This window comes from Pogona vitticeps, chromosome 11, assembly GCF_051106095.1.
Source record: "Pogona vitticeps strain Pit_001003342236 chromosome 11, PviZW2.1, whole genome shotgun sequence".
Classification (NCBI taxonomy): Eukaryota; Metazoa; Chordata; class Lepidosauria; order Squamata; family Agamidae; genus Pogona; species Pogona vitticeps.
In genome coordinates this window covers 2,901,447-2,928,480 of record NC_135793.1, presented here as the reverse complement: position 1 = coordinate 2,928,480, position 27,034 = coordinate 2,901,447, and the positions used below count along the sequence as shown (strand labels likewise).

Here is a 27,034-nt window from a genome sequence, read left to right as displayed (position 1 = left end):
CATTTTTAGAGAGAGATACACATAAAAGGTGATTTCCATGCAAAAGGTTGCGAGTGCACAAAATTTAACGCTAAATGTGACTTCAGGCACTACCCTGGCCCAAACGAAAGCAGAATTTACAGCAGTTCTACTGTCAGTAGTAGCTCCAAGTATAAATATTAATATCAGCCTTATTAACACTGGAATTTTACAAAAACAGATCATAGCAAGAATGCATTCATTTAATAAATAGACTTAATATAACTTATGCAGCCCGTAGTGCCCGTGAGTGCACACGCATATGCTGTGCACATTATACAGTAATAAAGTGAATTTCGAAAGCTGTGCATGTTTTATTCTATAAACTGTTACGCGCCCATTTTAAATAAAAAGATTCATAATCCTTTATGGGCTACTCTCCTGTGACACACAGTGTCACAAACATAGTGATGAAAATACGATATCGAAGCTAATCTACACATGGCTTTTTGTACAATTTTTTTATACAATCAAGAAAGAGATACAATTTGTATCAACAAACAAAAGGTCGTTTCTGGTTATTTGAGGCGTTGCTCTTGGCTGCTTCTACATCACACAAAAAAACTTTTTAAGGGCAAAGACTTGACAAATAAGGGGGTCCAATTCAGATTAAACTATGCATTTGGAGGATCCATTAATCAAACCCCCATTTTTCTTATTTAAATGCTAGTTTTTTTAAAAAAAATAATGACACACAAGCTAAACCCCAGGGCCAGTTGTGTGCTTCCAAGGTGAAGTTCAAAAACACAGGGTGCTAAAATCTGGATTCATCTACTGATGCTCAGGATAACATGATGTGCCGTCTCTGAACTATCTCAAACAGGCGGGAACAACATGCTGGAAGCCAGCCTGCAATTCCAGGAAATTGAAAGGAATGGAAACGAAAGGAAAAAAAGCTCTGATTAATCCTAATGACTATAACACTTGGCATTTTAGAAGGCCTGGAAAACAAACCTTGACATGGTTGTGAAACATTCCCACATCTGGAAATGACCATCACAGCACATGCAAGCTTTTCCTGAAATGCCTTCCGGTTCCAAAGAATTGCTGTGATAGATGAACAGATCCTATCATCCTTCATGGCACAGCATCCTCCCCTCAGCTCAGCACGAGTGTCGACAAGCAGAATAACACAAGCTTGCAAAGTTTCTTCTCGTTTTCCCACTGCTGTCGTCCCAACTCTGGGTAAGAACACCACTGCCTGGGTCGGGGGGAGCCCAAACCCTCCACCTCGTTTTATGGCAGACAAAAGAAAAAGATAAAAAGGAAGGAAGGAAGGAAAACGAGGAGGGGAAGGGGTAAGTATAAGCTAGGGGTACAAGCAGGTGCCACTTAGCTGGCTGGCTAACTTAAGGTATGTTGACCTCTTTGGAGAACAACACCAAGTGCATTCATCTGATACAAAGCTGAAGCAGCATCGCCTGCAATCCTGAGCATCAGTGCAAAATTTCAAGTAAAGGATGCAGGACGTCATTTTGGGTCTCCCACCCCACCACTCCTGAGATTAAAAAAAAATAAAATAAACACAAAAAACTGAAAGCAGCTTGCAAGCCCTTATCAAAACACCAGAAACAACCCTGACGGCAGCCTCACGTTCCGTGTGTTTCATAGTAAGAAACATTTAGGCAGTGTCACACCTTCTCATGAAGAAACAAAAGGCCAGAAACCGGGCCTTCTCGACTTTCATGAAAAAAAACTACAGTAGAAGTCAACAAAGTCCTAGCTCGAGAACATATCGAGTTAGTCGTGGTTCAAAAGATTGAAATACACATTTGGATCTAAAAAGGGTCTTCCAGTCAGTGCAGCTTTGTTTAAAAAAAAAAAAAACGAAAATGATAAAGCCACCACTGCCATAAATGCCTCTCGGAGGAGACACTGAGCTACAAAATTGCCCACCCCCTGAGCAGAAAAATACTCAATTGCGCAAAGATTGCCACCCAACAGAAGGACGACTCTGACCTTCCCAGGAAGTGAACACACACCTTTTGCATGGATTTCAAAGTGCAAACGCTTTAGTTGGTAGTCAAATCTAATTCCGGAGCACCCCTTCAAAAATGAGCTTGCCTTCGGCAACAATTAGGGTTTTTTTAAAGTCTTTTTTTTTCCCTTAATGGTAGATCTGCATATCCAACCAGTACAATTTCTTGGCCTTTGGTGGGTCGGAAACCCCACGGAAAGGGAAGCCGAATCAGATGTGGAATGCTTACCACGTTTGGCCTGCGATGAACTAGGTAGAATCAAAAGCTTGGAAACACCAACAGCAGTATTTAGAACTCTTAATGCCACACCAATATTATCTGAGTATTATTTTAATTCCTTTACTGGCAAGCCGCTTAGCAACAATATTGTTTTCCACCTGCAAGGATACTAGCTACAACTATCCGGATACTTTGCTATGCTTCAGGCATGCGCATGTTGGTTTCCCATCCCATCCTTTTAATGTTTGAGCAATGCTCTTCACTGCAAAGGGATACTTTGAGTGTGTGCAAAATGCCCCCCTCAAACATACACCAAATACCGGACATCTCTAAAGAGTCTCTTCATGCTAGAGACCCATGCAAAAACCCTTTGCAACTCTGAGACAAGTCTACCGCTTAGACTAATTTCCTTACAAGCTTCTTCCTGTGAAGATTTTCATCTGCACGCATCCTTGGTTGAACTGGCCAATTAGTACTGAAAACTACACACTGACTCATGAAATGCAACTGTGTGCCGTTTTGAAGGACCTGTTTTAGACCTACCAATCTGTGACCTTTTGGGTTCAACATATGGTACATCCATGCACAAGGTATGCACTTCCTGTCAAAAGCCATTTTTTTAAAAAAAATCCCTGCTTTAAAAATTTTTAAATACTCGTAATACAGTCTGCTTTTACAGAATGCTTCACACATCTTAAATAATTACTACAATAATATACAGACTTGCATACCACCGGTTGGAACTATTTACAAGCAAAGGATGATCTCTCGCAGACCTCCTCCACTGAATGCTTGCACAGGATTTTCCATTAAGGACGCATCCAGAATGTGGGAACAGAACTTCTTTCTAACGTCCTGTTCTTAATTTGGCAACGATCAAGGCCGCCAGCTGTTGCGCATCGGTCACGTGGGGGTTCTTCTCCATAACCGAGAGGACCACACTTGCGGGGAAAATGTTACAGAGATTCTTATAGGTTTGATACTGATGCTCCGGGATGATGTGCGGCTCCTGGAGGTCGCCACAGACCCCGACCCAAGGGTTGCGCCACAGCTGCTCCATTTTCTCAGGCATGCTCCTCACCATGACCGGCTCGTAGCACGGCTGCATGAGGTTGTTGCTCAGCGGATAGGAATGGTAGGCGTAGGTGTCGGTCGGGCACGGCAACGGGTCCCAACTGGCGTGCTGCTCTCGGCAGAGGGGCGGCCTCTTCTGCCGCGTGGGGTTGCTCTCGTACAGCCGCGAGTCAGAGATGCTGTCCATCCTCGTCATGACCAGGGCCCGGCTCGGCTGCGGGGTGGCCGACGGGTGAGCGTTTGGGGGCCCGGGGTAATCCCCCGGGCAACTGGACCGTGCCCCAAGGACCGGGTGTTGGGCGTGCAGAGCTAAATGGGAACTCGAGTGCTTACGAGGAAGAAGTTTAGACCCTTCCGTGCCGTAGCTCTGAATTCTCGTTAAGGCCTCGTGATAACCGTGAGAGAAGGGCTGGAGGCGGGTTTGGGGCGGGAGCCGAGCCTTCACATTGTCTTCAGGGTTTCCATCTCCTACACCCAGATACAAGTCGCTGTACGAAGAGTAGGAATCGTTGCTTGTATGGCTGAGGCAACTGTCGGGACAGGGGCTGGAATTCCTCGAGTACATGCCTTGGTCCACATCCGCCCCGTAATAATCGGCATTATGCACGCTGCTGATGCTCAAATTGGAGAAGTCGCTGAGCATGGAATAATAGCCGTGGTCTCCCAAAGACTCGTATTTTGGATACTGATCTGTGTAGCTGATGGATGTGCCGTGGCTGTTGGTGACCAGGATGGGGGGATACTGCACACTGGCCATATGCTCCAGGGAGGATTTCTGGTGCGTGAACTGAGAGGAGCCCGGAACGGGGCTGCTGGCCGACCGAGTATTCAGCGCCCCGACAGCGTGGCTTTTGGAAGCAGGGATGGTTGGGACGCTTAACGCCGAAACGAGGGAAGGGACGGAGCTGGCCTCGGACTTCCGCGCCATCGACAGCCTGTCCTCCGGCTCCACGGCCACGGACCGGATGCTCGGGTCGGACTGGCGTTTCGGAGCAATGCGCTTGACTTCGGAAGCCACCTCGCCTTTGGAAAGGCCCGTCCCAGTTCCGCATTTAGCCAGGGCGCCTTCACTCATCGTCTTCCCCGCAGATAATCTGGCACTGATGCGAAGCTCGTCTGCCACGGATCTCAAGGGCTGGTTGGCTCGTTCTGGGTGGTAATATTTACATTTGTGCCCGTAGGTACACTTTTTCCCTGAGAGGGGAAGAAACTGTTCAGACTAAGCATGACCTTCGCAACAAACATATCTTGAGCAGCAAGATATGCACCTCTAAGATGTGCACCTCTAACTAACCTGAAGTGCCTTTCTCACTGGGTTGAAAAATATGTTCGGATGCTGAATAACCTCTAGTTTCATTCCCTGCTATTTTTTTCTCCAGTGATGTGAACCATATAAACAGTTCTCTAAAGGATGGAGAGCCAAACCAGATGCAAAAACAGACATATACATGACTGCATGGCTGTTTTTTGTTCCTTAAAGAGCAAGTGCCAAGGAAAGAACCAGATCCAGATTGGAGCTGTGCTGTGTGAAGGAGAAGGGGTTTAATCTTTTATTCCCTCAAATACAGTTCCCACTTGAATGCCCCTCCTGAGACCCCCTGTGCTTCTAACTGAGTAGAAAACGGAGCATGCCAAGGGCAAGTCACAAGCCCCCATGTTGTGTCTTGCTTGACAACGAGACACAGAAGCTTTTCCTTTGCAGCAGGTTCTACCCACCTAAGTGAAACATGCCCCCCACACATTCTTGCCAAGCTGCTACCACTGACTATCCCATTCAGCACTGCTAAAATAACTTCCTGCCAACAATCACAAAGTCAGGCGATTTGCTATGACTTCTGAGTTTTATAAATGGCACTGATTTCTGATGCTGTTCTCTCAAAACAGTGAAGCAATGTACGTACACTCACCGTAAGGACACGGCTGTTTTTTGTGTTCCGGAATGACAGGCTTTTTCCTTAAGAAGTTTTCAAGGCTAGGGCCATGGCGCCCTAAGGGGTCATCAGGAGGCATAAACCTGGGGGGGGGGGGAGAGAAAACAGGCGAAGGTTTACTGCTTGTAGTAAAATGCAAGGATAGAGACACCAACAGCATGTCAGGAAATCCCTGGTTCTATTCTTGTCACATAGATGATCTTATCAGGGTGTCACAGGAAAAGTCCTGCACTCTCTGCTTTTCCTTCCCCCAAACCCGTAAAGCCTGCTGGAAAAAAATGGGCAAAAGCCAACCAGAGCACTGATGGCCCCATTTCTCAATCAGGAAAGTTTAAGGGGCTTGCGGTTTTTCTAGTTTAGAACAATGCTTACAAATTGGGGGAACAGAGTGATGAGAGGGGAATAAAACATCTACATGATTTTAGAGCAGTCGTTTCCAACCTGGGGTCCCCAGATGTTTCTGGATTACAGCTCCCAGAAATCCCAGCAAGCAGTGAGTGGTGAAGGCTTCTGGGAGTTATAGTCCAAGAACATCTGGGGGGAGGTCCAAGTTTTGGAACCATGGCTTTAAAGGGTTGCTGAACATGTTAGTGACAACACAGGCAACACACTCTGAATGCACAAGTACTATATCACCGATTCACAGAAATATTGCACATTTGTAAGGTAAACGGAGAGAGGACACCTACTTGTCATTCACAAAGGAATACATCAGCAAACGTTCCTCAATGAATTTCTTCCACTCGGGCTTTTCGTTCTGCAGGTCACGATAATTGTCATTGGACACAATGATGCCATCAGAATCGTAAGCCAATTTCACGATGAAGCGATCGTCATAACAGACCACCCTCCTCCCTTGAACTCTCCGAGAAGGGGTGAAGACCAGAATTTTTTCTTTCTCCAGTTTGTGCAAAATTTCTTGATCTGTAAAATCAGGTCAACAGACACACCTGTTAAAATCAAGGCACCGAGGTCAAGAAATATTTCCTGAAGATGGTCACGGCTTGCAGATATCAGCAGGCGATCCTGCTGACAGGTTTTAATATTGCCCCCTTAGAGGATGCAGCTGTCAGCTGCATTCAAGTACTGTTAGGGTATTCCACAGAAAAGAGGCAATAATCTGTAGCCCTTCTGACCAGGACGAGCTTCTGCTTTTCATACCACGTATCGTACAGACCTGTCTTCCCTTGGACTTTCCCAATACTACATTTCCCCCCTATCATAATATGCATGATCTTCTGGAACAACTTATAAAGACTGTAGCAGGGACTCGGGCAACTGGTTGTGGCCCATGTAAACTGCTTTAGGACAATACTGAGTGAAGGACTAAATTGCTGAAAAAAGGGAAAAACGTTGGAGGATGCAGACGCTTGAACAGAATTATTAAAATCAACAGGGCAGGACTCGTCAACAAGCAGTTAAACTCCATGCTAATTTCAGAGAAACTGTGGGACACCTGCCCTTCTCTGGATCACACCAGTATTAACAAGTTTACTACACGGAGACTGGCTTGTTTTCCCCAGTCAACAACAGTGAATTCCATTTTTTGTGGAGAGGAATGCCACAAGCATGTTCTGGACTCACGAACACGCTAAGATTCTTCCAAGCTAGTAAATCTTGATCCTCAGAATATGCTACAGCCACATGACAGGAAAACAGAGCTGCTTTTTGGCATTTCCCAACAGTGTAAAGTTGGCATACAAAACATAGTAATTTAGAGACCTCTTCCCGGGAGTCTGCAAGGTATGATAATATGCCTATGTTTCAATATGTGTCCCATCTTTAACCATGGTTCAAAAGCTGTGGGGTAATAGGATTTTTAAAATTCTGGAGTATGGAATACACAAATTTCAAGAGGCAAGACACGTTCAGTGACTTAGAACAGGTCCCAATACTGGCTAAGAGGAAGAGAGGTGTTTCTTGTAGATGTCTGCACACCTGAGAGAGCCAGAGAAAGAGAGAATAATCTCTCTCATGCAGAATTATCATCAAATCAAAGCTCTATTCAGGTTGTATTCAACACTTAAAGAAAGGGCCCCGAAACCCTTCCTCCATGGGGAAAATGCCAACTTCGAAGAGCAAATGTTCTTGTTCATGTGGAGGTACTCCTTGGGAGCAACAACCTTGAGCTTCCAACATTCTTATTTGCGTAGAGCAGTGGTTCCCAACCTTGAGTAACCCAGATATTCTGGGACTACAACTCCCAGAAATCCTGGCCACCACAGCCAGTGGGGAAAGCTTCTGGGAGTTGCAGTCCAAGAACATCTGGGGACCCAAGGCAGGGAACCACTGCTTTAAAAAATGCCACTAATATCCACCATTGTGGCACTTCTTCATCTCGGCAGCAGCAACTGTTCCACCAAGAAAAAAAAAGTCCTCATTTGAGTGCCTACCTGTAATGGGTGCATCTGGTCGTGACTGCTCTTTCCTCCATGCAGGCACAAAAACTGTAATATCTTTGTGACCTTTCTCCAGAAACCAGTCAACGGCCAACTGAATGCCTCGACAAGAAAATCCTTCTTTATTCCCATGGCTGAAAAACAGAGTGAAGTGATTCAGCTACCCTTGATGTTAAGCATTGTGATTTTACTTGCTTTCTAAAATACCTAAAAACAGACAAGCTGCTAGATGGCAGCCATCAGAGAGGTAGACGTGATGAGGAAGGTAAACGTTAGATTCCTGCTCAGCCACAGAGCCTACCTGGCGGTCACAAACCTGTCAATGGGGATGCTGTCTTACTGGTGATGAGCAATGTGTTTGTACTCTTAACCGCCACTAGAGCAGCTACACGGACCACAAATCTTTTGCCCCTAGTTTGTTCAACCTGATGGCAGAACCCAGCAGGAGCCAGTGTTCTGGCTTGTTTCAGCACCTGAGTTTGTTCTGAAGGCACCTCTCCGGCTTGCTGAAGAAGATACCAGCTGAACGCCTGTTCTGACAAGATCTGACACATCACTAAATAACATACAGAGGGAAGCTTTAGAGTTTACTAAGTTGCAGCCACGGCAGGCAAAAAGGACTGGATACCGTACATGGCATGTTTGCTTGTCCACAACAAGCCCAGAATCCTTCAGGATCCTGCCTTGTTATGATGCTCCCTGTTTCTTATTCCAATTATCTTACAGATGATTGGGAAGCTAAGCAGCAAGAGCACAGTCTGTCTGTGTCATGATTTCCATAGTCTGTAGAGGACTCTAGAAATCATCCTGACTTTTATAGACGACTGATTGGATGAAATGTGAAATTAAAACAGAGTAAGACTGATGGCTATAGTTTAGCAAATAATACGAAAAAGATCCGGAAGACCACTTATACATTTCATAATATTTTTTAGGAACAAAACAATAATTTCAGTCAGTTTTAAGAGGACCTTCCTGAAACACTGCTGATTCACAAATGTATATATAGAGCCATTATAGAATATGAACAAAGCTTTGAAAAGTTACTTAAGTAAATGCTATTCTTACCAGGTAAATGTAGGTCTTTGAACATTAAAGTCAGATTTTCCACAGTAGCATACTGCAAGAAACTTAGTCTTAAGCTTATCTACTCACAGATAAGACCCCATCAGACTTACTTCAAAGTACGAATAGATTACAATCCTAATAGCTATGTATGAATACCCTCAAATCTGAGATATTACATACATTAATGAACAGAACTTAAATTCATCATTCACAGACTTTCTAAGTTTCAGTGTCTGAAAATATTGATCTGTTTACTCTTGCTGATTCATATCTATTGTCATGCTGATCTGTATTTCAATTGTGAGAGTTTATTTATTGAATAGACCCATGTTTTATGACAGTATTTTAAATAAAAGAGACGTGTGGTGTAAATAGCTAGAATCCTATTGCGCTGCTCCGCTGATGCAGCAAAAGTGAGGTCACGGGCAGTGGCAGATTGCTAATTAAAGAACCCCTGTTTCCATTTCGGGGTGCATGTGACTTCCTTTCATTATGCATGAGTAGCACATGTCCCAACATGAAGCAGGGACTCCTTAACTAGTGGCAATCAATTGAGGCCACTGACGACACTCCAGGGCAAGCAGTTATGCAACAGGATTCTGACAAGCACAACAAAATAAAATTAAAGAAACAAATGGAGCACAATGGATGCATTCTTTAAATACATTCTACTAGTGCCAAGCCACCTCATTGCCACGTTGCTTCCATCAATGACGATGGGTCTCAAGTTGTCCGAGCTGTCCACCACTTCTTCTTCCAGAGACAGCTCGGGACTGGCCGTCTCCTTTGTACCGGTACCAGACGTGCCGGGGGTACTCCTGGTACTGGCTTGCCCTTCGTTCTCAGCCTTGTTTCCAAGTCTCACAAGCTCTGCCAAAATGTCATTAATGAGAGCGTCGGGCCCCAGCTTGTTCAACACAGCTTGGATCTGATCTCCTGCGTATCCCAGTTTTAAAGCAAAATCAATTTTAGCTTGGTATTCTTTGTTCGTGTTTGTTTTATCGTCTTCCAGTTTTAGATCCTGAAGGAGGCTGCTCTGGGAGAAACTCGGTCGATCCAAGCACGGAGAGCGGCAGAGCTGACGATGGGGCTTGTGCGGCATCTCCTTCCCCGGCCGCAGCACGGCACTGCAGCTGTTCCTGGCGCAAGGCTGTTCAGGCTCGCTCTCCGAACTCGTCCATTCGTCCGACTCCGCGCTGCAAGGCCCGCCATCCTGCCCGGCCGTTCTGTCTTCCTGGGAGCGCCTCTTCTCCATGGTCAACCTTTCCACCATAGACCAGGCCGTCATCACGGTTACCTTCAGGCCAGGTTACTCCCCAAGTTTCCTCGGTGCTGAGACCATCCCGAGTCGGTGCTCCGCTACGAAGTCACGCCAGTGACTTGAGAAGCTGCATTTGAGAGCTGGTACACAGAGGGCTGATCGTACGTTCCTTGGAACAAGGAAGAGCTGGGGAGGGGGGAGAGAGAGAAGGAACATATGACACACGGCATTAGCTTTTATTAACTAATGCAAAACAATGAACGTGCTTACGAAACACATTTTTATTCGATTTTACTGTTCTGTTACGGTTTTCTTCACAGCAAATTTAGTTCCATTGCCCCCATTCTCCCAGTGACTGCATCAGAGACAGTAACAGCAATTACACTTGCACCGCCCACATACGTAATTCACTACTGAAGTCAATGCATTGTCAGATAGCTGCCTGTCACAACATCAGTTATGAATTAGAAACCATGTCCCCAATGTGGAGAAAGGAAAGAGATGTGCTTGAACCCCCTCACCCACATGCTGAAAAAACTATGTTATGAGTCTACACGGTCATATCGTGCAGCTCTGACTACCTGCCAAAACACCTGGGAGTCACACAGTCGGCTCATAGGTGCCGATGGCTCTTCTCAGTGATTCGCCTTGGAAGGAACTCAACTTTAATGTCGCCTTCTCCAATGTGGTGCCTTCTGGATGTGTTCAACTACAAACTCCGTAAATCCCAGCCAGGTGAGCCAATGACTGTGCTAGCCGAGAATGAGGGAGCTGAAGTACAATACCCATGGAAAGTGCTAGGTCAGGGAAGGTTTTTAGTCAGTGTACCTTTGAGGTCTGAGACATCTTGCTGAAGGTGAGAGGTGGGCATATGCCAGTGTCTAAGGATGATCAAAACTTTTTTGTACTCCCTACTGTTTTAAGGGGCTAAATAAATTTACTGTATTTTTTGCTCTATAAGATGCACTCCCCCCAAAAAAAAAGTGGGGGGGGGATCTGTGTGTCTTATGGAGTGAAGCTGGTGATTTCACCCCCACTGGCCCCACGGGGGGGGGACAGGGTGAGCCTCCAAAGAGTCCTAGGGTGTGTTCCATAAGACGGACCTCTCCATAAGGCTCACCAAATTTTTAGGAGAAGAAAACAGATTATTATTTTCCTGTTTTCTTCTACTAAAAATTTGGTGCGTCTTATGGAGAGGTGCATCTTATGGAGCAAAAATACGATATTTTATGTCACTGCTGGCATAACCCTTAGACTAACAGGATGACATTTAATATTAACAGGAGTTCTGTTAAATCAATTATCCACTGATCCGGGTATAAAATGCGCCCTAGCAGGAATATAGAACTAAAACTGCTGTTTATTTTTAAAAATCTCAATAAGGGATAAAGCTTGGTGGTTGCTCTAATAAAGACACGGTATGCATCTTATAACACATCTGCCAATTCGTTGTGGCAGCATAAACTTCCACACAGGACTTCAAGAGCAGAATTACTTACCAAAAACAAGAAGTTTCTTCTAGAAAAGCTATTTACTTTTATTAACATTTTCAAAAGCACCTTTAGCCCCTTCCGGGACTTTTCCTCAGCTTGTTCAAAACGCAATGGTAGCTCTGCTCGCTTCCTCAATTAAAATCTCACCAGGCACCTACCGGCCAAGCCCTATCTGCCTGCACACTTGCATCTCCGTCCCAACTGGCTTCTTTAACATCCAAGCCCTCCCTGGCTCACTTCTTTATTGGGTCCAGCAGGCTGGCTCCTTTTTTATTATTTTTTTTTAGCCCAGCTGTCTAGCCAACCTAACTTGGTCTAAATCCAAGCTTATACTTAAGGTGTCAGCCCTTTCCTTCCAAATCCTCACTCCCACCGGATGGGCTGTCACTCTTCCTCCACTGCACCTGGTAAAGGAATCTTTAGGAGGATGGATCATTGACCATCACAAGACCTTCATTTGTGCTTCCTTCTACCCCACAATCCAGCCACATTTCCATCTAGATACAGTTCTATCATTTTAACTGTTTAAATAATATTCTACAGATATAACAGAATTGTGTTCATCCATGGGCCCAACACAGCTGGCTCGATAGCTCAGTGCTTAAGTCTCTGGCTGTGGAAGTTGGATTTCCCACTTTGTCTCCCAGGGGAACAGCCAACCTGGGTGGCCTTGGACCAGCGGCACAATCCCAGAAGCACCCCCAGAAGAAGGGAAGGGGAAACCATTTCTGAGTGCCCTATACCTAAAAAAAAAAACACCCTGGAAAGGGTCACCATAACTCAGAATTGACTTCATGGCATGCAATTATGATGATGATGAGCCCCAACACACACTCCTCCCCAGCATTTCTGTCTCCTATCCTCTTCTGGGGGTTCAGTATGAATCCTTGCAGCTATCAATTACCTCTAGACCCTACAGAGGTTCATAGGGACCAATAAGGCAAACGTATGATAGACTAGCAACATAAGTGGTAAGGGGGAAGGGAGACATTGGACTATCAATTTTCATAGAGATTGACCCAAGTAGATAGAAGTTCTGAATTCTGGTGACTGCATGCATGTTATGTCCAACCAACCAATTTCCCAGCAAAGGTGGGGGTGGGGGAAGAGACTGGCAAAGAAGTACCGCTAATAATCCTTTTTTCCCCCCCTTTCTGACACGTGGCCAAGGAAAATTGAACTTAAGAAATAAACAAAGCAATTGGGAAACTCCAAGAAATTACAGAACGGTGTTTTGCCATCTGGAATGCTTTGCTCATTTCAACTTTAAAACACATTATGGCCCTTGCTTTCTGATACAGAAATTGGAAAGGAAGCAGCTGAGTAAGCCGATCCCTCCTTTAGCAATCCAGGCGAACTATGCAAATGAAGAGGGGGAATTCTAAGTCTAGGAAACACATTTATGTGTATGGGGCTTGTTTTCATTACGACATCTACAGATGGAGAATTACACCAGGCAGACTTACTTCCTCCTGCCACCGATGACGGTGTGGCCGTTGGAAGGATCAGCAGACGTATCATCAGCCACCTGTGGGCATTCATTACATAGACTGACTATTCAAGTGACACCTTGAGAGACAGACAGAAGACCCCAAGAACAACAGGACTGAGGGAGATGTCATCTTAACTTCACTGTCTCCATCAGTTTCACTACTTAAGAGTCTCTCCTCTAAAGAAGCTCCCAATATAGGCTGGGAAAGAGCTAAATGGGAATCTATCACATGCACGACTAGCAGGGCTGGGACACCCATCTATGACAATAATCAAATCAATTATAATTCAAGTCACTCGGTTTTAAGTTAAAACCTCCATGGAAAGAGCAGTCTACCTTCCTAGGACACCACTGTGAAATCACTGGACAGTAATAAGGCAACGGAGGGTACTTTGCAAACAGTCTGTCAGAAAGGACCGCTACACCCCTTGGGAATCAGGAAACCTTTGCCCTACAATTTTGCACTTTTCTTTCTCTTTACACAGGCATTTTACCCAAAAATTGAACATTTCTTTGGATAGGCAAACAACACTTAAGAATAGTTTTCATTCGTCACAAATCACATTAAGTACCCTGAACTTTGCAAATTCACCAAAAACAGATGTAGATGAAATTCTACACTGGCTGAAATCTAGTGTAAGTGGCAACTACAGCAGGCCCATTGAATCAGTAGGGATTTGGTGCATCAACACCTATGCAAGTTCCACTGATTCAATGGGCCTATTCAAGTTCTGACATAATACCAGATTTCAGTTACTGCTTACTACACATATGACTGTTTGTGGAGCTCATACAGGTTTATGGCAATATATGGAACGTAACAGAAAACATGGTGGCCGCCCTGTGGCCCACTGGCAGCATTTGGTTTTCCCCTGGGGCACTTCTGTGGTCTCCAAGGGGACCCCAACTTCTTCCCCCCAAAGGAAAAGAAATTAGAGTGGGGGGGAGACCTACTTCTGCTCCAGAAGGCCCCCAGGGACAGTAATTTTCATTTTAAGGACCTCAGGTTGGCAGTTTAAAAAAACTTCCCTTCAGAACAGGGAAAAAAAATCAGAAACAATGTCTGAAATCGACAGAAAGTCAGTGATACCCAAATGCCACTAAAGTAGGAACTCACTGTTTCTGTCAAAAAATTAATCTGGGTTGGAAGGATTATGACCTCAGAGGTACCTGTAGGCTTCCCCACTTGTACTTTCTGCACTATCTCAAATTATCAGTCTGTGCAGTTAGGAGGCATAGTTACAGCTGCTCAAACGTTATTAAGAACAACTTTAAAACTTGCACAAAAGGAGACACCAGGACATACAAAGCAAAGCAGAGAAGACAAAACAGAAATGCAATTGTAAGTAATGGCGAAAATTTCCAGACAGACTTATGAAGAATCTTTAAATCAGAAATTATTTTGTCTGTTCTAATGATGATGATGTGCTGTCAAGTCAATTCTGATTTATTGCAACCCTTGTCAGGGTTTTGCACTCACTCAGAAGTGGTTTCCCATTCCCTTCTTCTGGGGGCATTTCTGGGGACTGTGCAGCTTTCTGAAGGCTACACAGGATGGCTCTTCTCGCAAGAAGCAAAGTGGGGAACTGAACTCACAAACTCTGCATACACTACTGTAATTGCTAGTGAAGTCCCAAGGTAACAGTTTGATCAAGTATTATTTGCACTGCTGAACACCTTGTTTGTCAGTAACTATACAAAGTTCTCTGCCTCTAATATTCTCTTGTGCCCCTTGCTATGAAGATGAAGGCTAAAAAATACAGGACCATCTCTTTTCTATACTTAAAGCGAAGGCATAACTAAGTCTGGAACTGCTCTTCTACAGCGAAGCAACCTAGAGAGGACACACCACCCGTCCCCGCGTATCTCCAAATTGTTTCCGCAACATAATTTTATTCTCACAGAAAAAGCTAAAGCATGCAAAATGCAATGCTATCAAGAATACAAACAACTGGGAGGAATTTAAAGGTTCAGGCTTTGGCAGGTGGAGGGTTAACTACTTTGCTCCCCACACTTTGTCCATTTGAAACTGTCCACAAGTGTGACTCGCAGACTTTAAAAGCAGATTAAGATCTACCTCCAAGCACCCAGCCATACTCACTTCCGAGGGCCTTTAATAACGACACCAGCTCCGCTGTCATCCACGCTGAAGACTTACACGCCTAGCACTGTGCCGCCAGGGCTGCGTCTGTCTGCGTACAGGGGTTTTCTATGGATGCATTACGAAAGCTGCTCTCTGCAGAAACACACCCACTTCCATGACTCACTGGAGTTTCTGCGGCTGCTTCTTTTTTTTAAGTGTCAACTTAGGTTGAGAAGCTAATAAGAAAATTCAGCTGTGTCACTTTCCCCATTAAACGGGGATGGGGAGGGGAGGGGGAGGCCGAGTCATGTGACAAGAAGCATGACTGCCTCTACATTAATGTTTACGAGGCGTAATTATGTCTTGTTTTAATGAAAAGCATTCCTGTGCCATTACTACATTTTGAGAAACGGACGGGGGACTGTGTTTAGAGCCCTGCCAGTCTGGATTCCAACTGTTCCAATGAACTTCCACACTTTTGCCTGTGTGCCCCCTGCCCACACACACACACACCTAGAATGACACGTTTAGGACCCACTGAAGTATCCGAACAATGCTGCCTATCTCTGAGTATGAGAAACAGAGTGACCATTACATCCACTTGGGGTCCAGTCTGTCCCCAGTTTCCACTGCAAAGAATTTCCTTGACCTCATGGGGGTTTCCTTGCACCACACGAAGAACATGACTATGTATGAACGTGCTATTGTGTTGGTGGGCCCTCTGCTGGTCTTGGCACCCCATGACACCCTCCTGATGGCCATTGTGCAGGGCGTGCTCCAACTATGGGCATCAAAAAATGAACAGGATATGCTCTCTTTGAAGGATAGTTCATTATTTGCCCACACTTCAAGGTCCTGGGCCATACAAGCATGCTGTAAAGTTCATGTGGTTTTAAGAGCATCTTTTGCAGCCTCTGGGCTATCACAGCACTTTCGCCAAAACCATTACAGTACAAGGCAATTCATCAAACCTTTTGAATCAAACCGAGAAGCTCCAACCCCGGGAGAAACACCCAGCAGTCACGTCTCTCAAGTTTGAAAAATGCAGATTGTTCCCATCTTTCTCCTTCTGTCCATCGTACATTTGTATCTTTTGAACAAGAATCCACTGTGTTTTTAGGTTTCACAAAGGACATTTTCTGGTGTTCAAGCTTGTTGGACTAACCATCTTTGTTGGCAGGACAGAAGAAGGACGCCCAAGGTCAAAGTTCTTTACTGCTAAGCTTTCACCCCTCTTCTGCAGCTAATAATAGGAATTCAGAAATAACCAACTTCTGTATTATTTGCTAGGTTACCTGCTTCCTTCATGGGATACCATGAAGTCTGGTACTGCTTATATAAACTATATACAGTATATATATAACAATGACAATTAAAATGGAGACATCAAACAATGGCCAGAATCCTGCAATGAGAATAGACTCACTGGCTCAGTGATATTTACTAGCTGCCTTGGGTCCTTTCGAGGAGAAAGGTGTGGTAAAAATATTTTACATGGTTTATTTAAGTTCTGAATTTGTTTGATATGTGCCATCAAGTTGGAACTGACATAATGATCTCAAGAGGCATTCCAAGGTTAGTGAGATATTTAAGGAATGGCTTTACCAGTGAGTTTCCATAGCTGAGCAGGAATTCGAATCCAGGTCTCCTGAGTCCTAGCTGGTCACTTTATCCACTATACTGCATTAGATATCTAAGTGCTGAATTATCATCCAGCAATTGATTCAACAGGTGATAGCCAGTAGTAAGTTGCAATTAGAGTAGGCCTACTGAATCTGTGGGAATTTGTTGAGCTAACATCTATGTAAGTTCCACTGCAATGAGTCTACTCTAATTGTGACTTACTATTGGATTTCTGCTTATAAATCTACTTTTAATTGAGATTAGTCATTAGTACACTGACCTAAATGCAGTAAGTTGATAAAACTTAATTTGCAAACAGATCATGGTTTAAAAGATACATGAACATCACCTAAATCATTACTGTAAATAGATATGATTATTCCCCTGCTGTAGATAATACTGTCTTTCATTGTATGTGACAGTGCTAAAAAAAAGAGTCAAACTATAAACCATTTCAAAGCTTTAAACCTTTGTACAATAATACAGACTCTCTTGTACAAAACATATTTTGAATCCCAATGAAGGAAAGGGGGGAAACAGTACTACAACCTTCTAAGTTGTGACATGAAAATATTTCATCACTCAGAAGGGAAAACTCTGCACTACAGCTTTAAGTGTTTAAGCCTCTGATGCCCATTGCTTAGCAACCGGGCATCCTTACCTAAACACCGCTTTTCAGGAGAGTCACGACTGACTGGCGGAGTTGATAATGCAATTCAGAAGGAACATGTATTTGAGAAGTGCTTGAATTCTGTTCACATAGTGCTGTGTTTCAAGTATCAATACACTTTTCTGTACAATAAAATAAAGAGAAAGCGCTTTCCCAGTAATTACATTCTACAAGATTATAAGATGATGGAAAAATAGTAATTTTTCAATTGCATGTTTTCCATTCTGGCTTTAGAAGCATGAAGGCATAAGGACAGCTAAATCACGGTGTACAGTGGTGTTTTATACAAATAAAGGGGAAAAAATATATCCAGAATCCCCCAGAGGACATTTGAGGGAATCACTCAGTACTGTACATATAAGGACATGATATATATGCCAAAGACTTTACAGCTGCCCTTGAACATTCAAAGTCCAGAGAAATCAATAGGAGTTTTCCACAGGCAAGTTCCACGTAGCCGAATTCTGTTCCCAAAAAAACCAACCACCACCGCCACCAAAATGTAATCAGAAGTCCTTTAGCTTAGAGGCAAGGAATTTTACTCCAGTGTTCCCAGTGGTGGAAGATCGTGACCAGATTCTTGTGTTACTGAAGCGCTACGAGTCGAAATTTCCAAGTGCTTTCAAGGGCACAGGACATTACAGTAATACAGCCGAGACAATCACCAGAACATGGAGTGCCAAAGAAACTGCCCTTTGGGTTTCTACAACACTGTTGAGTGCAGGAACATGCCCACACTGCATACTTGCTCCTTCATGGGAACTGAAATCCACCATGAACAGGTTTTATGTATTGCCAGCACCCCTGGGAAGCACCATTCTACAAGGCCTCCCTCTTCTTCAAAACTGCGCTTCGGTTTACTGGGCCACGTCCAAGTCCGTAAGCAAGTACAGAATCCAACTCAGACAAAGAGACAGCCGGCGATATATCAAGGGCACCAGACTCCAAATCTCCAGAGCACGTCACAATCTGCACCCTACAGATATTCAACAGCATGGTGGTTGAGCTTGAGCCTGGCAGGACTCCACAGCTCAGAAACCACAGAGTCAAACAGAAATCCCCAAAATTCCTAAACCTCTTTGACAAGCAGGAGTGGAACTATCATGTCAAGATGTTCCTCAAAACAACGAGTCAGTGTAACAACAGTGACTGCAGTACGAACAAGAAACATAAGCCATTTAGCTCTTAGGTACGGAAAAACTCCTAATGGCTCCCATTAAGCTTGGTGTCAAAGTCTACCGAATGCTGTTGGAATCCATACAGGACTGGAGGATAGGAAAATAGAGAAGGAAAAGAATACCCAATTCTTCCAGGAAGCAGCATCACTAGGAACCCGTTTTAGCTCCCTGGGAAAACCGAAAGCTACACTTCCTCATTCATTCAAATTAGAGGAAAATGCAAGTAAAATACGTCCCCCCCCCCCCCCCGAAGACAAAAATAACAGCATCTCCAGGGTTTGGACAAGTGGATAGGGACATATTTGGAAGAACAATTAACACACTAATTGGTGGATCAATGAAGGCATTTATCACTAATACGAGTGCACGGTAGATACAAGGGTTAAAATCTGCATCTCATACTGAAAAGAATTCCTACTTTTGGCCCAGGGTAGTGATTAATTCCAAGGGTTAATTTTCCCATGACATCCTTTCAAAATTTATAAACTGGACTATCACGAGGAATGCTGACTCCGAGTCCCTCAAGTTTGACATTAATAAATCTCCTTTTGATAAAGTCATTTCAAGCACCAAACATTTACATTCTGCAGATGCAAAGTACCGGGGGAGAAACAAACAAGACAACACTGAAAAGAAATATTGTAGTACAAAAAAAGCTTTACTAAAGAGACACTAACATCTAAATGCCCAAGCAGATCTGGCACAGAAAACAAGTGCTCAGATATCCAAAGATCTTCCTCCATCACACATGAAGCACAAACATCGGGCCTAAATCTTAGGAAAGGACAGTATTTGAATTGGCATGGCTGTCAAAATCAGAAAAAATATTGCTTTATAAATTAACCAGACACATTCTGAAAGAAAAAGAGACAGATTGTGCCCTGTTAGTCACACCATCTACCTAGTATCTGAACCTTGCTTGCTATTTCTGTGTTAACAGAAAAGGGAATGGATGGCTTAGAATAGAAGATGCTAAATCTTAGCAGTCGATACAAGACACCTTCACCTGTTGCATTCATCTCTCCTTTTCTCACTCTGCAAACTTCACTAGGAAGATTTTACTTAAATGCAGAAGAAAAGCCTAACAAAACGAAGGCTAGCAAGGGAAATCAAAGCAACAGCAAGTTTTCTAGCACAAGCCCTGTTCCGTGAAATAAACGGACCATCTCATGTTCCTCCACAGCTCCCCTTCATTCCAACAGGACACGTCAACATTCTGCAGAACAATCTCTGGTTGAATTCTTAAGTCTGTACATTGAGAGTGGACATTACAGGAGGCAGCCGTGCCTTTCCTCTACTAGAATGGGAGGCTCTGTTTACTCAGTGAGGCATTTAGAGTCCGTTCAACCAAACCGTTCTTGCATTATTCCAAAGAATGTGTGACATGGCACAACAAATTCCAAGCTTGTGGCTCAGAACAATCTGAAAAGGATTAATATATAGTCTAACAGGGCCACCTTGACAACGGTTCCCAGTCCTTGTGTCTGAAATGTGCCAATTCTGATCCATAAAAGTTCAAATTGCAATAACTCTCGGAGTCTTTAAAATGCTACAATGTTTTGCCTTTTCTCTATTTCTTCCTCCCCATGTTATTTTTACCAACATGCTGAGAGATACAAACACAGCCACTTCTTTAGAAACTGTATCAAATATTAGGTATACCAATACAAAGCGCCAAAACCAGTAGTATCCAAACCTGGAGCAATGAGTGTTCTTTGGACTACAACTCCCAGAAGCCTTAACCACTAGCTGTGTGGGCTAGGCAGGGTTCCTAGAAGATGCACTGCAAGAACTGGGACCCCAAGTTTAGGATCCAGTGCCCAAGGCTGCATTGCTGTGTAGGTCTACACCAGTGGTCTCCAACCTTGGGCTTCCAGATGTTCTTGGACTTCAACTCCCAGAAATCCTGGCCAGCAGAGGTGGTGTGAAGGCTTCTGGGAGTTGAAGTCCAAGAACATCTGGAGGCCCAAGGTTGGGGACCACTGGTCTACACTAACCTCAAAGGTGGTTCTTGCTAGACACATTCTGTGGCACAATAATGTACAGCACACTGTTTAATAAACTTGATGCAACTTGGAGTGTATCTATATTACAGAGCTGGTGCAACGTTAACTGCCATGGCTCAATTTCTCTCTCTCTTTCCTCCTTAATCCCCACTTCCTCCTTGGATTTCTGATTTAGGGAAGGATTTAAAATTCTCTGGTAGAATTCTAGTGCACACGCCATCTGCAGACTATGGTGAGGAAGCCCAAGTTCCTCACCGTACTACAAATCCCAGGAGTCCATATAATGAAGCCTACGCAGATAAAATGCCATCGGAGTGTTTTAACTGTACAATCTAGAGACACTCTTCATCAACACATGAAAGAGCATTTCCACTCAACAGTTCACCAACTCAGACCCTAAACATGATTAAGTCCGTAGTCTGAGGATGGAAAACTACTGGCACATGCAGGCTATAAATTACAGAGTCAATTTAGTCAGCTGATGAGGACGGAATTATTCAATAATGGAAGGCCGCAACGATCAGCTAGCTGGAAATTAAGCACTCTGAGACTAAAGATGAGTTGATGAAGTACAGAACAAGAAACTGAACGCTGGTTAGCATTTCATTATTTTGCTGGTAATTTTAGAGGACTACCACGCTGACATTTTAATTTTTAAAAATTCAGTTCATGGTCGACTGTATCACTTTTACAGAAACTGATCCAGAAATAGTTGTTTTTTTTTTAAAAAAAGCACAACAAAAAAAAACTAGTCACCATATCATCATACTCCGCTGACTAGACATTTGGCCTCGTGGTAAATGGTTCAAAAAATGGCTACCAGACCACCGTTGTTTGCAGTTGGGATTTCCCGGGATGACTCAGCAGGGATTTTTTGATTAAAGGTTCCCCTCTATCCTGAGGCTGCAAAAGGGGTGTCTCTGTGTAGAAGCACATGCCATATAAGGTTACAACAGTTTAAGCTCTTTAAGAAAAAGGCAAAAGGGAGCCCTGCCTTTCAATTAATTTAAGTTAAACATTCCCATTTCCAGATAATAACATCATCAGGCTTCGCAAGAGTTACGCCAAGAGGATTCCAGTCAATAAAGGCTGCTGATTACACATTATTCTTCCTAAACTAAATCCTAACTTGATTATAATCACAATGCATTTATACAGAAACCAATAGATTTCAACCACTAAAAAATTTCCACTAGAGCCTGGCATACAGAGGTGGTGTTGCGAAGAAAAGTTACAATATTATACAGTGTTACGGATATTTTTCAGCAACAAAAGCCTGTATAAAAGAGATGGGTTTCATGCAGGTTGCAAGAGAAATTGATGGCTGGCTCTTCTGAGGTGGTCACGGAACACCTTTTAAACCAATGTATGAGAAAGAAAGAGACCTCAATGGAATTGCTTGCCTCCTCAAAGTTATATCAGATACGTTTCAAATTGCCAAGTGGGAAAGCTATAAGTTGGCAAAGTTAAACAGAGTAATGGGAAACAGGCATTTATAAAGACAAATAATATAAAAACATGTAATACTTGACCATTACTGCCAACAGGAAGAATCAATACTAGCGTTGGCATTAAAAGGTAGTAATAATAAAATAATAATTGTGTGCTGTCAAGTCAATTCTGACTTATGGCAACTCATTTCAAGGTTTTCCAGGTACAGAATACTCAGAAGTGGTTTACTCTTCCCTTCTTCTGGGGATGCCCTGGGACTGTGCTCAGGGATACACAGGCTGACTCTTCTCCCTGGAGACCCAAGTGAGGAATCAAACTCCCAGCCTCTGGCTCCACAGCCCGATAACAAACTCACCAAGCTATCCAGCCAGCTAAAAGGTAATACAGACACATAAAGAACATAGCAGTAGGCATGACAAAATGTTGCATTGTATATGCCATTAGGTCACTTGCAACTTAAGGCAATCCTATGAATTAACAACCGCCAAAAGGTCATATATTTAACAGCCCTGCTCAACCCTTGCAAACTGAAGGCTGTCGTTTTCTTTACTGAACTGATCCTTTTCACGTTGGGCTTCACTCTTTACTTACTGCCTTCCTCTCTTCCAGCAATACTGAGTCTTTTCCAGTGAATGTTGTCTTTTGATGACTCTCCATTAAGAAATCCTGGCATCTATTCAGAGCTCAGGCTTGATTTGCTCTCATCCAGTGGTTCTCAACCTTCAGTCCCCAGATGTTCTTGAACTGCAACTCCCAGAAATCCTGGCCAGCACAGCTAGTGGGGAAGGCTTCTGGGAGTTGTAGTCCCAGAACCCCTGGGGACCCAAGGTTGGGAACCACTGCTCTAGAACCTACTTTTTTTTTGTCTTTTTGGCAGTTTGTATTATCTATAAAGCTCTCTTCTGACATCACATTTCAAGCAAATTCCTATTTTTTTCCTGTCACCTTTCTTCACTGTCCAGCATTCACACTCCTGCCACTCTTAAAGCCTCCAAACCCAACATCCACCACAGACCATGAGGGGTAGGAGAGGTGTTTCTCCAATCTAGACATGATTTGGGCAATAAAATGGCAAAGAGGATTGAACACGCAAATACATAGCTGATTCACATTGCGGTAAAAATTGCTAAGCAAACGTTCCTTGCCTTTGTTCGCTCAACATCTAAAAAAGGTCTTTAAGCAGGGCTGGAAAGCTTACTCTTAATTCAATGGGCTGCATCCTTTAAAAAGGCTAAGCACAAGGGAATTGATAGGAAGAATGACGAGCTTCGTAACACTTTACGTTCCATGGGTTACCTGAAGACTACTAGCACGTATATGAAACCAACTGAGACTGTATTCTGCATCAAAGGCTTTACACACTGGGCCACCACTGAAATTGTGACCCTGGTATTTATTTATTTATTTATTTTATTTCTATCCCGCCTATCTGGATATATTAGCCCACTCTAGGCGGCTTACAATAAAGAACAATATAATTCTAAAAACATTGCACCTAGACTAAGATAGAAATCAAAGAAAGATATAGGAAAGGAAAAATCGTCAGGTAAGCCATAAAGACAGGGCATTCTCAGCAGTGGCCCCCTTATCACCTGTAAAAGATCAATAATAGGGCCCTATCTATTTCTGGTCTTCAAAGTGACTATTTTCCAGAAGGGTCTTAACTTAGATTATCTAACTGATTACGTGGCTGGCTTGTTGACTTTTCAGTTGTTATTGTCCTGGTTTTAATTCTGCTTCCAATATCTTAGGAACTCTGGACGCTGCTGTTGACTGCTTCTGAAATGTATAATTTGAATATTCATACATGTTTTAAGGCTTTTTGGAAGAGCTGTCCTGGGAGATGACCTACTTTTTAAAAAAAAATACATATATTTATACATATAATACTTCCACATTCCTCCATTTATTCTATCCATTTTAACACTTGTTTTAAAGCCACAGAAGCAGCTGGCATTCGAAGTATACTAAGCATGTAACTCTCACTGAATTACCCAGGTCAAGAACCTTTGATAGGACGAACTCCCTCCCAAATAACCTGCATAATTCACCATATCTGGAAAGTTACATGTACATACGGCAACGTCCAAAGCCCCAGCAAGCATCTTGTATACAGGAAGAAAACCGCCCCTAAACTTCAAGGCTCCACCAGGCCATTACAAAGAGCAGGTACTATCAAAACCTCACTTTGCAGTCTCTTAAAGCCCTTTTTAACTTTATCAGCCACATCTAGTTGCACTGAGTCTCTTACCCCATGATTGCTAATGAGCTTTTTGCTTTTCATTACAAACTTCCCTAGAAACATGGTTCTACAGGACAGAAAGACAACGTGTGGTCGTTCACATAGGGATGGTCTACAATTCCCATCATCCCTCAATGTCACCTAAGGCTGCTGGCTATTGTAGTCACCTGTAAAACTGCACATCACTGACTCCAGTCCTAGTTGTTTTATCTAGACAGATATAGATATCTATATTCCCAACAACTTCAGTCCTAAATATTTTATATATGTTTATAGATAGATAGAGATATAGCAATCTATATAGATACCCGTCTATCTATATCTACATATAAATATGACAAGTATCCTATCCATCGATCTATCTTTCTATAACAAGTATCTACACTGATGACATTTCGGGACCAGGTCAAAACCTTCCTGTTCCAGAAAGCTTTTCATTGAAATAACATCAACTGTAGGTCCTGATGGCAACTTTAATTGTATTTTAATCATTTTATCTTTTATTGTATTTTAATTGAATTTTAATTGTTGTAAGCCGCCCAGAGACCTTTGGGTAGAGTGGGCGGCATATAAGTTAAATAAATAAATATAGATAAAACAAGTATTGAGAGAGAGAGAGAGAGAGAGAGCACTAAAACAAGTATCCTAGCTACAAGCAGCCACATTATTCTCTGCCCAGAAAAAAAAATTATTTATTTATAACCATGCCAAAAAAGGAAACCCAAAGCCAGCAATATTCCCCGTGCAGAAAACCAGATCCCCTTCCCTGATAAATTACGAAGCAGAAGCAGCCACAGCCCCCACCTGAGTAAAACACAGCCGCCCTCCCCTGGCGACCCAGATGGCTTTTCCCTTCCTCCTCCTCCTCCTCCTCCTCCCCCCCCCCGGAATCCTTCAGGCCTCGGGAGCACGTGGCAGGAAGGTATACTACCCCTGCAGGGGGAGGCTCTCCTAAGGCCGGACCGAGGGAGCCGCCACGTCGTCGTCGTCGTCCCCCTCCCGTGTTGGGGCCAAGCTGGCCGATGAGGGACGCCCCCCCCCACACACACACACACCCCGAGGGGAAAGAGGCCTGGGCTGGGCCCGGAGGGGCCTGCTCCTCACCGGGTCTCCTCCTCCTCCTCTTCCTCCTCCTTCTCCTCGGGCCGCTCCGAGTCTGGGGGCGGCAGCAGCGGCAGCGGCGGCGGCGGCGGCGGCGTCTCTTCTTGGGGGGCCCCGTCGCGGCCCCTCCCGCCCAACGGCGCCCACTGCATGAGGGGGTGGGAGGCAGGGCCGGCCTGGACCCCGGACCGCCGCCGTCGTCGTCGCCTGCCGCCTGGCTGACCGACCGGCCGGCCTCTTCCCGGCTCCTGCAGAGGCTGCTCCTGGTCCGCAAGGCCGCTCGGGCGCCGTCGCCTAGCAACCGCGCCACGGCCCCGCCTGCGCCGAGCGACGCTGCCGAGGGGGGAGGAGGAGGAGGAGGCGTCCTCGGCCACCCAGAGGAGGAGGCCCCGATGCGCATGCGCCGGGGAAAGGCCGGCGGAACTTCGCATCCCCTCTTACCTCGCTGGAGGGAAGGCCCGGCGGGGAGGAAGATGGCGGCTTGGGGGACTACGACTCCCAGCAGCCTTTGCCAGCGTCGCCTGCCTGGGGGTGATGGGAGTTGCAGTCCCGGAGGCCTGAAAACGAGGCGCCCTTTGCTCGGCTGGGGGGGGGGGTTCAATAAAATCCTTTTATGGGGCCACTAGAGAATCTTAAAAACATAGTGAATATAATAAACTATTATGTATAAATATATGTACATATAGCTTATTGGAGGAAAGCTAGGCTATTAAGATAATTAATTGATAAATAAATATAATAAATGATCATGAATATGTATATACATGTATGTTTGTGTGTGTATATACATATGCATATACAGATAGATAGATAGATAGATAGATAGATAGATAGATAGATAGATAGATAGATAGATAGAAACATAATAAATATATACACATGTAGATATATATACACATGTAGATATATATACACATGTAGATATATATACAAACATACACATATATGCATGTACATACATATACACGATATTGCATGATAATATTCATGGTTTTATATATGCATATAGTTATATAGATATACACACACATCTATCTATATCATGATAATAATTTGTTATACAGTATTTATCAATGTATTATATCAATAGCCTAGCTTTCCTGCAATAAGTCTCCTAAAATGTCATTTCTGGGTCTCTTTCCTCATTTCTTCCCCACAACAACAGCGCTGTAAGATAGGACAGGCCGTCAGGGAGCAAAAAAGAAAGGCGGTGGACGAGCTGAAGGTTAAAGGCTCCGTTGAAACGACAAAACCTGGATCTCTCCCAAGTCCAGCCTTCTCTCCGAGTGGGCAACAGGTATGTGCAAAAGAGGCAGTGTGTGTGTAGTGGTTAGAGACGCTGGTCCACGAGGAAGACAACGGTTTCCCCCCCCCCCCAAAAAAAGCCAACCCATTCGTTCAGTGATGGAGGGCTTTCTTGGAGTGATGGAAACTTCCCTCGGCCTCCATGGTTCATTCCTGGTGAGTCATTGTATTATTCTTTTATTCTGTATCGATTTGCCCTTTAAACAGAGAAATGAATCAGCTGCTTCATGATCTTTCTTCAACCTCTATGGAAAATATGTCTCTATTGCTGTAGACTTATTGTTTTCTTTGTTGGGGTGTGTGTGTGTGCAGGCACACATTATCTGAGATGGGGAAAAAAGAGAAGGAAGGAAAGACACAATACATATATAGAATCACTGTGTGTGTGTGTGTGTGTGTGTGTGTGTGTGTGTGTGTGTGTGTGTGTAATGATTAAATAT

General features: G+C 43.9%; 1 protein-coding gene across 2 annotated transcripts; it reads right to left on the bottom strand.

Moving 5' to 3' along the window:
• Positions 1-700: 700 nt before the first annotated feature.
• ZC3H12B (zinc finger CCCH-type containing 12B) lies at positions 701-25,587 on the bottom strand. 2 transcript variants are annotated; one of them, XM_072981376.2, is made up of 6 exons: positions 25,293-25,587; positions 9,375-10,135; positions 7,615-7,754; positions 5,911-6,145; positions 5,198-5,304; positions 701-4,484 (listed from the first exon to the last, which is right to left on the bottom strand). In XM_072981376.2, the coding sequence occupies exons 2-6, from the start codon at positions 9,974-9,976 to the stop codon at positions 3,064-3,066; spliced, it is 2,505 nt and encodes an 834-aa protein (XP_072837477.2). In that variant the 5' UTR covers positions 9,977-10,135; positions 25,293-25,587; the 3' UTR covers positions 701-3,063. The 2 variants fall into 2 exon arrangements, with proteins under 2 accessions (XP_072837477.2, XP_020639988.3); XM_020784329.3 differs by lacking the exon at positions 25,293-25,587 and adding an exon at positions 15,036-19,522.
• Positions 25,588-27,034: the final 1,447 nt, after the last annotated feature.